The following is a 12,785-nucleotide window of genomic DNA, read 5'->3' as shown; positions in this document are numbered from 1 at the left end:
TCTCTCTTATATATATATATATATATATATATATATACACACACACACACAGAGTATTATGATGATTTTGAAATAAGTTGCAAAAAAAGTTGTGTTGTACTATAACAGATATATAACTCTTTTCTTATAAAAAAAAAGAGGAGTAGTTCTTTATTGTATTTAAATGTTCTAAGCAAACAAATGTTTCAAACATATTAAAGTGCAAAAGAATTATAAAGAACAATAGGTAACACTTTGTGACAAATGGCTACATTAGTTGTGCTAAAAATACAACTGAGCTTTGTTTGATCCATTAAATAATACAGTTAGTTACAGCCTTTGATTTTTGACTAATAAAAAACTATTCACTGTATTTTGAAGTGCCCAAGATAACAATATCATGCATGTTGTTCATCGTGATATGTTATGTTATATTGGCACATTCTTAATGAAATGATAGGTATCACAGGAAGTGTGATATCTCGAATCATCCTCTCTAGTGGTAGGCACAGGTCAGTACAATAGTAATTTGAAGAGTTGTGATGGAAAAAACATTGGTACATGCAGCACAGCCCCACTATTGGCTCTGTCTATTATTGACCTCTAAAACCTTTTAATGTCATTTAGGGGTAAATGTGCCAGATCATGCCATGACATTTCGAAGTCTGTGTAATCTCCTTCAGGATTCTGTCACACCGTTTGTGGCGTCTGTTCATGCCAAAGAATGTGCAGGTGTGTATTTTTGCACATGTGAAACATTTCAGATTATATACATCTCAATCTGCAGAGTTTGCTCTTATATAAATCTCAGTGGAAGATTGGATAGACAAGCTTTATTCTCTACCCATCTCTGCAAAATAACCATATATGGAGCTTCCAATGACTAGCCTCATTTTTTTCATTAAAATGTGATAATCATGTTTTACAATAATCCTGTAGTTCTGTATATAACACTTCTTGACAGCTGTGAAGCTCTTGATTCAGAAGGTTCTAGAGCAGCTGATGGGAAGAGGAGTGTCAGTGGATGAAGAACAGGAAGATGATACAGCTTTGCTTCAAAGGACACAGTGTACTATTAGTGCTCTATGTCAGTGGTACAAGACTGTTACCAAGGTAGGAGAAGACAAGAGAACATAAACTGTGCTTACCTACAATAGAAAGACATGTTTATATTTTGAAAGAATACATTTTGGGGTATTTACTGCTGAAAGGGGCTTGGTCCATGGTAATGTAATCTCAAGATGATGCTCTTTGATTGTTTCTTTTGTAAATTATATTCTTTTTAATGTAATTGAAGTTCTAAGTAGGATAAAATGCTTATTTCATATTTAAAATCTTAAAGCAAAAAATGTTTGGTAAGTTCTCGCAGAAATTTGAAATGGATCCTGTGCTGTTATTTACTTTGGTGTGCCAAGTTACTTTAACAATCAGAATAATTGGTCTTTTGCAGAAATGCACCCAAGTTTCTCCACAAAGGAAAGAAAACTTGACAAATAGTGACTTGCCTCAGAGTTTGCCTGTTGTCGTGATCTTCAAAGACTTTGAGGCATTCAACTCACAAGTTTTACAGGATTTTATCCTTATTTGCAGGTGGGATTTGTGTAGTAAAATGTGCAATAGCAGTATGTGAAGTGTGATAGAATAATATTACAGTGCTTGCAAGGTGTTTTCTTTCTTCAAACTCCTGCCATCAATTCAGCTCCAACTCCTTATTTTATGGATTTTTTTGTAAATTCTTTTTTTACACACTGTCTACATAGACATTGCAATGTCACAAGTAAATTGCTTCCATTACAATCAGCAAAGCAGTTTTCAATGTAAGCCTTACAAAGCGGTTTCAGTTGATGGATGACCCATTTTCATTTTTGAAAAGCTGCACAGATCCTTTCTTTTCTTTCGTTAGAAAGTTTGTAGGTTGAAATGTTGATTGTCAAGGCCATGGCAAATCTCTGAAGCATCATTTAAATAGAACCTAATACCTGAGATCACTCAATTTTAAGATAACTTTCTTTTGCATGCCTTGGAAGCAGTGGTATATCCTGTTTTGTTTTTGTTTTTTGCAGGAAATGCTAATAATGTTGCATGCCTGAAATTGAAAAGTGGATCTAATCATGGTCTGAAAATCCTTAATCTTTTTTTAATTTTTTTTAATCTTATTAACAGTCGATACACTCAGGAGCTTCCATTCATCTTTATTTTTGGCATTGCCACGTCTCCCAGTGCTATTCAGCACAGGCTTCCCCACTCGGTGTCATCATTGCTCTGCATTGAGGTCTTTCATTCTCTCTCATGTACTCAGCATTTAGCCTCTGTTTTTGACAAGGTAAATAACCATTGCGATTTGTAATGCAAGTTAATGTCAACAATTTTATTCTGTATGTTCTTCTGATGCCATTGTTTGTTTTTCATAGCTCATTCTGAAATCTCAGTTCCCATTCAAGCTCAGCAGTAGGGTGATACAGGTGCTGGTTAGCGTCTTCCTTTACCACGACTTCTCTGTTCAGAATTTTGTTAAGGGCCTACAGGTGAGCTGACAAGTTTTTGTTTTTTCAGATGGCCTTTCATCGTGGCATGTGTAATGTTTTTTTGTTGCTTTGGAATGTTATTGAGAAACAAACATTGGTGCTACTTATTTGGCTTTTTTGCTTTCTGCTATTGAAGCATACCTTTTTCATTATTATGGAGACTGAAAGAAGCCAAAACTTACATTTTGAAAGTTACGTCTTCAAAGAGTGAAAAATTTAAAGGGGTCTGAATACTTTCCGTACCCACTGTATGTGAGCATTATAAACGATTCCAAAGTCCCATCACTGCAGTAAATTTAAGGAACAAACAGACACATGGCAGTTGTATCACTTCATCTACATGAGATATTTGTGCTTGTACACAGATGATTGAAACTCAATTTTGAATTTAAAATACGGCTTTTATGTAATTAATTTTTTCCACTAATAATTACTACCAAGTTTTTAAAACTTCTGCAAGCATAAAGGATGATGCAGTCATGTAACCGCAATAATAATGTACTTTGTTACAAATTAATATATTGTTATGCTGTTTAAAAACTCATAATTAATGTGAAGGTGGATGTGATGTGAGAATGTTTAAAGGAGACCTATTATGCTCCTTTTTACAATATGCAATATAAGTCTCAGGTGTCCCCAGAATGTGTCCGTGAAGTTTCAGCTCAAAATACCCCACAGATCATTTATTATATCATTTTGAAAATGCCTATTTTGTGGAAGCAGAAACGCGCCGTTTTCGTGCATATCTCTTTAAATGCAAATAAGCTGCTGCTTCCCGCCACCTTTTCCAGAATAGGGCTGTGCCTTTACAGCTCGTAAGTCAGATATTCTGCCAAAAAACATCTGTTTGGTTTTGATTGTCATGTCTATCTCGCTGAAATCATGCGTTTTAACCCAAATTAGTTTAAACTTCTTATTTACGGTGCACACATTTGAAGCACGCACACAGAAAGCGGCTGGCACACGGCATGAGAGTACTAAACAAAGTTCTCTTTCATGTCTTATTGCACTTAAACTGTCAAATACACATGCTTATGTTAAAAACACAATTTACAAAAACAGTCGTTATGTCTGTGAAGTTAAACAGCTGGGAAAGAAATCGCATGTTTATTAGGTATGTGTGGCAGCAGCTTAATATACAGTAAATAAATCAATAAATCCACTGCTCTCTTGTCTGCTCTGAGGCTGGGACTCTAATGGCGCTTTTCCACTGCATGGTACGGCACGGATCGGTACTGTACGGTTCACTTTTGGGGGGTTTTCCACTGGGTACAGTACCTGGTACTTTTTTTAGTACACCTTGATTGAGGTTCCAAGCGCACCGTGCAGTTACCAAAACGTGACGTGTAAACTCTGCTGATCACGGATTGGCCGGAGAGAATCGTCCCTACCTGTGTCACTGAACTTGCGACACAAACACAACAGAAGCGCTAGTTTTAAATCGGCATAGCCAGCGAAGGATCGAACGCAACTGTTTTGAACAAGCGCACCTTTTTTAACAACCAAAAAGTGGCTGTTTCGTTGTCTGTTGAGGAAGTACAGACGTTCCTCTCGTTGATAGCAGAGGAGCGGATCCAGCGAGAGCTTGATGGGGCGACGCGGAATGAAAACGTTTTTCATGAAGAGGCGGCGCAACTATAACGACATGTGAATAATCCCGTCCACTCTAAAGCGATACTAAACTGCAGTGGAAACACAAACCGAGCCGAGCCGTGCCGTACTGAGCCATGCGAGTCGTACCACGCAGTGGAAAAGCGCCGGTGAATAATCCCGCACACTCTAAAGAGATACTAAACTGCAGTGGAAACACAAACCGAGCCGAGCCGTGCCGTGCCGTACTGAGCCATGCGAGTCGTACCACGCAGTGGAAAAGCGCCATAAACCGTGTTCTGTGCTCATCAGTGCAGCCAAAGACAGAACAGTTAGCATGCTTTATTTGAACTTTCGCCATGGCATTAGAACTGATACACCGTTGACCGTTGTTGCTTGCGAAACCAGAATGGTGGCACCATGGGTGAAAACTTGCAGATTAAGGGGCAGTAATATTATAATAAGATCCCCATTCTACGTCACGGGGAGAGCGAAATCTGAGTGGCTTATTTTTTTTACAAGCTTGCAGACAAAGGCTTACCAGAAAAAAATGTACTGGGTTCTTTTTTTCACGTTTTCTGGGTTGGTAGATGCATCGGGGACACAATTATAGCACTTAAACAGATTTTCATGATATGCCACCTGATGATATGCCATATGGATATTTTGCAAGCACTCTAATGCAGTGGTTCCCAACCCTGGTCCTGGAGGCACCCCAACACTGCACATTTTGCATGTCTCCTTTCTCTGACACACCAGTTTCAGGTCTTGGAGTCTCTACTAATGAGCTGATGACCTGAATCACCCATATCAGATGTACATTTTTGCCTGTTGATGCGTGTGCAAAGTTTTGTGAGTTTGCAAGCATGTTTAGGCCCTCAAAAATGCGATTCACTTTGGAGAAGAAAAAAAAGAAGAAACTTTTTTTAGAGCAATTGCAATAGGGTCCATGCACTGTTGGTGCTTGGGCACTAATAAATAATCTCAAAAGTGCATGCATGATGCACAAGAGCAAATCTCATTGGTTTTTGCACATAATGCCCGTACGTTTGAGATTCTGTTTACTAGGGCTGGGTAAAAAATATAGATTTTTCGATTTTAATCGATTCTCATTTTTATGAAACTATATTGATTCATAAATCCCAAGAATCGATTAGTCTAGACTGTCAGATAATGAACGCGCCTCCCATCCAATAAATTGCAATAAGTTTTAGGATTTGTTAATTTTGATATGAAACAAAGTTTTAGATTTCAAATTCTGTCCATTTTATTACACTATTCAAATATTAAATGCCGTTTTGGCACTGTTTAATGTGGAGTGACAGATCGCTGTAGCACCTCGGTTAGAAGCGGCAGCATGAACTGATCATCTCCTCCGCTTCAATACTCTAATGCAGTGGTTCCCAACCCTGGTCCTGGAGGCACCCCAACACTGCACATTTTGCATGTCTCCTTTCTCTGACACACCAGTTTCAGGTCTTGGAGTCTCTACTAATGAGCTGATGACCTGAATCAGGTGTGTTTGATTAAGGAGACATGCAAAACATGCAGTGTTGGGATGCCTCCAGGATCAGGGTTGGGAACCACTGCTCTAATGAAACTCCTCTTCTTACAGTTCTCCATGTTGGAGCACTTTAATAGCCAGCCTCTCAGCGTGCTTTGCTGCCAAAAACAAGAGGCCTTGCTTTCTGCCAAGACTTTGAGCAAACAAAACGTTGAACGAATCCGCCATCTACCCTCGTTCATGAGGTATACACATCAATGATCACTCCAGTAAAGGGATTCAGTAACAGTTCTGTAGCTACACACTTAAGTGAACGTATGTCTTTGTAGGTATGTGGAGACTCAGGAGCCCCAGGAACAGGTGCAGCTCCTTACCAATGATGAACATGTCAAGGTAACATTATTATTCCACAATAGTCCATGTAATTGACTAAAATATCACAAATCTAAAACTCTATTTTTGCTATTCCTCTTACAAATTCTGTCCAGTATCGGCTCAGACTAGCGTATGAATCATAGGCAGTTCTTTGTAATGTAGCTTTGGGTTAACTGGTAAACTTTAAGCAATGTTAATGGCTAAGCTACCTTAGCATGCAAATTTTTATGCATAGTAGTAACTAATTCTTGTGTGTTCATTCTCACATTAAAAGATTTCCTCTGCATCAGGTCAAGCCTGTCTTCTAGGTGGCAACCCTCTTAGACAGCGAGGTTATTATCCGATTATTAAATTGTAAGATCATTGTGAATAAAATTTCACTCACCAGCTAATGATTTCGACACGGTGTTTAAAGTCTGAATGCCTTGTTTAATGTAATGTCAATAGATGAGATCCAAGCAGTCAGTATAGATGAAAATAGATGTGACCAGGGGGGTATTCCAGAAAGCAGGTTATGTAAGCGGATAAACTATGCTTTCGGTTTCAAAAACGGAGGTAACTTTCAGAGTATGTAAGTAGCCATAGCAACTTACTCTCTGAACATAACCTGCGCCGGAGTAGGTTCTGTTTCAGAGTTAGCTTACTTCAGTGCTATCAGCGCATGCATGACCTACTGACCAGAGTCCAGTGGGCGTGACCGATTGCGCACAATATTAAACATTATTACAATATAGTTATGTAATATACTATATATATATATATTTATCCTGTTTTTTAAATTTTTTGCATGTCACACTTAAAAGATTCAAATCATCAAACCAATTTTAATATTGCACAAAGATAATGCAAGTAACAAAATGCAGTTTTTAAATGATTATTTATTTTATTAAGGGAAAAAAGCTGTCCAAACCTGCCTTGCCCTACGTGAAAAAGTAATTGCCCCCTAAATCTAATAACTGGTTGTGCCACGCTTTTCCAATTGTTTGAAATGAGCAGACCCAACCTGACGGAGGGTGTGAGAGGATGCAGTGGCAAGACTGGTCTTCAACGAGCCCAAAAGAGCCCATGTTACAACTCTCTTTATCTCCTTGCACTGGCTACCGGTTGCGGCTCGCATCAAGTTCAAGACATTGATGCTTGCATATAGAACAGCCACAGACTCAGCACCCGCCTACTTACACTCACTATTACGAATCTACATCCCCTCCAGAAGTCTGAGATCCGCTAGTGAGTGACGCCTCGTGGTACCATCACAGAGAGGCTCAAAATCCCTTTCCAGAACGTTCTCGTTCACCACTCCTGGCTGGTGGAATTATCTTCCCACCCCTATCCGGAATGCTGAATCCCTGACAATTTTCAAGCGACAACAGAAAACTCCTCTCTTTCGATGCTACTTGACTTTTTATTTTTTTTTTTTTTTAAATTCCTTCCCTTTCTAGCTTGTAATTATTTGAACAATGCCTGAAACTTGGTATTGCGAGCACTTCCTGTGTCTGTTTGCCTCTTTAATAAGAATCGCTTAATGTATTCCCCAATTGTAAGTCGCTTTGGATAAAAGCGTCTGCAAAATGACTAAATGTAATGAATGTGGGACTCTTAATGGGAAACCCTAAACAAACATGCACAGCACAGCACAAAAACTCACTGAAGCTTATAGAAACATAGTGCTTTAAAACCATTCAGGAACTCCTGTGGCCTTATGGAGTGATTAAAGTGTCCATTGGATGTGATTTTTAAAGTGTCCCCTTAAGAATTTCGCCAGAAGTAGTTGGTCATCTTGGTACGGCTGATGGTTGGCTTTTTTTGTACTGCTTAGTTATTTTCTACTAGATTATAGGACCATACTATAAATGAAGTACTCTGGTTTCAGCTTTGGAAAAATAACATTGGTGGATTTAAAATTAACAATGGCCATGATTCTGTGTGCAGAGTCTGCTTGAAAAAGAGTCCAGAAGAACAAAGAGAACGAATCCATTCGAAGTGCTTCGAAGTGAGGTGATGGAGTTTATTGACAGTCTTGTGAGGTGAGTAGACTACATTATGAGCAAGGTGTGCTTAAGTACTTGCTTCTCTCACAAAATACTTTATGCAGTATAAGATTTCTGGTTCTCTCTTCAGAGAATACTTGACTCCAGCAGAACTCCAGCCACTCAATGAAGTGTGCTACTACAGTTCCTCTGGGGTCCTGAGACAGCGACTCAATGCCACCCCACGAACATCCATTCAAGCTGCTCTCAGTCATCCTTTCTACTATTTGCAGGTAACTGACCACTCATTTTGACTAATCGGGGTATTCAGTTGAGGTATTCAAATCAAATTCAAAGAGACACGGTATATACAATTCTTCACTTTTTCATGAGCCAATATGTTGCATTGCAGAGCTTCCCAAACTCAAGCATAAAGCCCTCCCTCTCCAAAAAAAAATCAGTCAAAGCTGTTTTTGTGAATGGCTCCTTATGGATTTTAATTTTTAGCTGAACAGACATAAGTGTAAGGCTAAGGTAGATTCAACACTCATCAGATTTCTGTGTGTATTGTATAGACGCATGCAGCCAGAACTGCTTTTCAGGGATGAATTCGGTCTAAAGGGTTCCTCGCACTGACAATATTTCCAGGTACATAAGCTTCTGAGAATATTGGAGATGCAAAATTTGAGTTTCAGCAACCAGTCTGAATGCGGCATCTGATACAGTAAATGCTGCAGCAAGAGTGGGAAAGCCTACAAGGTACTAATAGCAACAATAACTTGCCAACCTCCAAAGATTTAATGTTGATAGAAGAGGCACATATTTATCGCATTTTCTAGAGGGACGTCTATCACCGTTGCACTTGCGTTCTTGCACAAGAGATGCATGTTTAGAAAGCCATGTAAAATTAATGTAAGTTCAACTTTTCAAAAACATGTCTCGAGACTTTATGGCGGTTTTTCCCATCCCACTGCATCTCAAGTAACGTATTTGAATGAAAAAATACTCATTCAGTGATTGGTTTTCAGTCCTTTGTATTAAACTATACATACATACATGATGCTATTTTGCTTCCAATTGTTTAAGCAAATTAATTAATTATGGTTTATAAACATTACTTTAAACATTATGCACTTTTTTCAAAGGTAGTCCTGTTATTTTAATGCTTTGAAGAAACATGCATTAGTAATATTTTGCTGATGCGCCCTCTTCTGGCCTCAGGAGAGAAGCCAAAAGCTTTTTCCCCCCCTAACTGAAAATTTTGTAAAAATGCCTTTTAAATTTGAATATTTAAGTACAAAATTCGAATTTAGTTTTTCAGCCATTTTGACAGCCCTAACCCTTACATGGTTTCAAAACTTTTTCTTTTTTGTGTTAGACAACAGAAGATATTTTGATGAATGTTTAAAACCAAATAATATTTGAGCTTACTGACATTTCTTCAAAATATTATTGTGAATGTAGCGTTAACAGTGATCATTTTAGCTTGTAATCTTGGTGCATGTCATCCCTTTTTTTTTTTTTTTTTTTGGTCAGTGCTGCTAAGTATCATGCAAAGGCTGTTAAACCATTTGTGATGTTTGTTCTCTTCTATAGTGCCTAAAATATAAAAGTCTTTGTAGAAATCAGTTGGGCCAGATATGTTTGTGGTCTCTGTGACGGTTTGCCAGCCTCAGTTGCCCCAATGGAAAGCATATTTACACGGTCTGAATTGCTCCCTGTTACCTATATAATGCACATTGTGTCATTCACCATATGGAAAATAGTAAATGCGTGAACAAGTGATCGTTTTCAGATGCAGCTTTAGCATCTTTTTGTAATGTAAGGGTCGAGACGCTTCAGATACTGGAGAGCATTTCATTGGGCAGAATATCTGATGAGAAACTGAAGTGCAGAATGCTGTCATCAAAGTTTCTGATCGGTATTGAAGGTTGAGAGACTAAATTTTGAACACTCATACCTTCTAAATGTGAATTGTGTCATTGTTGAGGGACACATTAGCTTATAGATAACCTTAAGGCCAACATACATACAGCTTTCAACCTTCAATTTTGATTTTGTGAGGACTTGAAAACACAGATTGAGTGATGCCTTTGGAAGTCTGACCAAATCAGTGTATTAAAGGGAAAGTGTACCCAAAAATAATAATTATCATTTACTCACCCTTGTTTATTTTCAAATTTGCATGACTGACTTTCTACTGTGGAACATGAAAGATCTTTTGAGAAAAATTCTCAGTGTTTTTCCTCCTCCATGCAATGAAAGTATTGTTTAGTGTCCAGCATTCCTCACATACTCTATAGTGGTCTCTTCGTTTTGTTACCGTTCTGTTTTTGCTGCAGAATGAAAGCCTGAAAACGGATACTGGCACAATCTCCAGTGCTGCACCAGACCTCTGCATTGTATTCAAGCTTCATCTTGAGTGTGGAAGACTCATAAATCTATATGACTGGCTTGAGGTATAAACATGCTAAATCAAAATCACATGTAGAGGTGGGTTATGTTTTTCTAACAGCGTGGATTGAACCTGTCATTGTGTTTGACATTTTCAGGCATATGTAACTGTGATGTCAGCTGCTGAGGACCAACATACTGATTCTGAGGAGTGTGGCAAATTTGACAGCCTTAAGCAGTATCCTTTTTTTTGACTTTTTGCTCATTCTGTTTTAGTAATGAAAAAGAGTTTCTTATTTAATTGTCGACTTAATTAAAAATACTGTTACTGCATTTTTTTAGAGGTAATGTTAAAGATAAAAGCTTGTGACTCATAAGTGTACAAATTGTTAATTGTACACAGTTACTTAACTATTTTTCTAATATGTATTGTTCTTAACATTGACAGTGCTCGTTTCATTCAGGCTGTTTCAGAGATGGAATTTCTTGGTTTTGTTAAATCAACAAAACAGAAGACTGACCATGTGGCAAGACTGACTTGGGGAGGTTGTTAAAGAAATGCAAAGCATTGTTTCCTGAGCATAAGAGACTGGTCTGACTCTGACATGCATGGAATAATTATGTATTTTGCACCACAACTGTATTTTGTACTGTTAGCTGTATTATACATGTTACTATTACCTTTTTTTTTTTTTTTTTTTTTTTTTTTTAACATTTGTTACCGTTTTGGTTATTTGGAATAAAATAATGTACTGTTTTAATGTCTCTGTCAAATATTTTAATTCACTAGATTTGGTAAGTTTTTATTTGCTCAAACCTTAGCTATACGAGTTAAACATGTAAATTAGTTTTAAAATATTATTTTTTTTTTTCATTTTTACAATATTTGAAAGTGACAGATAAGATAATATATTTTAATTCGCAATTCAAAGAAATGAATGCATAATGAAATAAAGGCATAATTATCCACACTGTTACCAGTTAGTAGTAGCAATGACACCTTAAGTTTTGTCAAACACCACAAAAATTTGGAAATGGAGGGAGACTAGGAATATTGATATGCTCCCAGACTATAAATGAGTGCTGATTTGAATTAAGATTATTTTATTCCTAAATACATTTTGCATTAGGATAGAAAAGTGAGCAATCTGATTATTACATGCTCAGAAAGGATATTTTCATGTAAAAAAGTGAAAATTCACATGCTCAAGCACTTAAACCATATAACCCCAAAAAGCTGTATGTTTTACGAATACATTTGGCTAAGGTGGCTAAAAATATCAGTACTCCCCTGTTAAAATGGCAGCTTTTTTAGATTTAAAAAAGTAATATGACTCATGTCATGAATATGAAGGTTTTTTTTAATGCATGTTTATGACAACTGTCATTGAGTGTCATTCGCTCAGTTATGTAATTTTTAATGCAAAGATGACATTGAGATGTCTTTGTTATGGGCTATGGGTGGTCAAATAATGTCATATTTGCATTAAAAATGACATAACTGAGCAAATTACGCTTAATGACAGTTGTCATAAACATGCATAAAACCTTCATATTCATGACATGAGTCATGTCAGTCTTATGCACACCCCTTCAAGTGTTACCAAAGTAAGTAAATTCATGTCAGGTTTTTTCCACGTGTAATGTAAAATTGAAATCGACAGTACATCAAATCTTAAGGGGGTTGAAAAAAAAAGAAAATCCTAAAATTACTTGGCTGCACACTTTTATAACAGGGCATAGTCCTCTGGTAATCATTTAAGTGAATAAAAAAATAAAGTTTCTGTAGGATTTTCTTGCCATCATAACGTCTTGTCAGGGCCTGCCAATAACTTACAAAGGATGTGCATGACTTAAAAAAAAATTAAATAAAAAAAAAAGACAAGGTAGAAGAAATTGCTCAGTCAGAGCCCAGATTATTAGAAAGTCTGGCTCCAAATCTCCATGATTTAATATGATCTCTGACTGATGATGGGATGATTTGAAGAGGACGGACTGTATGCTGGATCAACATCTTTGTTGTTAATGCTGGATCAACATCTTTGTTGTTAACCCTGGAACAACATTGCGATTAACCAATCAGGTTTGAAGAACCAGTTTATAGTTTTTGTGAAGTTTAGGTTTACAATCAGTGTTTGGTGCTTGTACGTCAGTGTCATTCATCTATCATTTCCTCTGATTTTAGGGATTACTCATGGTTAAGTTTAGGTTTAGGTGTAGGGATATGGTCAAGACTACATTTTTGGATTAAAATGTTTTTCCAAAGTCAACAAAATATGTAGCCAAATCAGGACGTGCCGGACTGTACACTAAGGTGACCAGATATTGGAAATGTACACCAGGGACATTTAGTTAAGTAGTCTAAATATAATTTAAACCTCACCTGATCTGTGAATGGAAAAAAAAGTTTCTATACTATTATAATGATTAATTGTTATGATGTGTGGGTCA

At 37.2% G+C, this 12,785-nt stretch overlaps 1 protein-coding gene across 1 annotated transcript in view; it reads left to right on the top strand.

Annotated features, from left to right (window-relative positions):
- The window catches only part of LOC107571057 (origin recognition complex subunit 3-like), a 13,517-nt gene extending 2,477 nt beyond the window's left edge, over positions 1–11,040 (top strand). Inside the window, exons 5-17 of the mRNA XM_016257335.1 lie at positions 607–711; positions 944–1,092; positions 1,430–1,569; positions 2,143–2,302; positions 2,391–2,504; positions 5,710–5,843; positions 5,928–5,991; positions 6,248–6,327; positions 7,896–7,997; positions 8,092–8,233; positions 10,283–10,399; positions 10,493–10,572; positions 10,783–11,040. Coding sequence (XP_016112821.1) covers positions 607–711; positions 944–1,092; positions 1,430–1,569; positions 2,143–2,302; positions 2,391–2,504; positions 5,710–5,843; positions 5,928–5,991; positions 6,248–6,327; positions 7,896–7,997; positions 8,092–8,233; positions 10,283–10,399; positions 10,493–10,572; positions 10,783–10,888 — 1,493 coding nt within the window. The 3' untranslated portion in view covers positions 10,889–11,040. The remainder of the gene's footprint in view (positions 1–606; positions 712–943; positions 1,093–1,429; positions 1,570–2,142; positions 2,303–2,390; positions 2,505–5,709; positions 5,844–5,927; positions 5,992–6,247; positions 6,328–7,895; positions 7,998–8,091; positions 8,234–10,282; positions 10,400–10,492; positions 10,573–10,782) is intronic.
- The last annotated feature ends 1,745 nt before the right edge of the window (positions 11,041–12,785 follow it).

The sequence above is a fragment of the Sinocyclocheilus grahami genome, unplaced genomic scaffold (genome assembly GCF_001515645.1).
Source record: "Sinocyclocheilus grahami isolate Dianchi unplaced genomic scaffold, SAMN03320097.WGS_v1.1 scaffold1545.1, whole genome shotgun sequence".
NCBI lineage: Eukaryota > Metazoa > Chordata > Actinopteri > Cypriniformes > Cyprinidae > Sinocyclocheilus > Sinocyclocheilus grahami.
The sequence above is the reverse complement of the archived record's forward strand: the minus strand, read 5'-3'. Positions and strand labels throughout refer to the sequence as shown.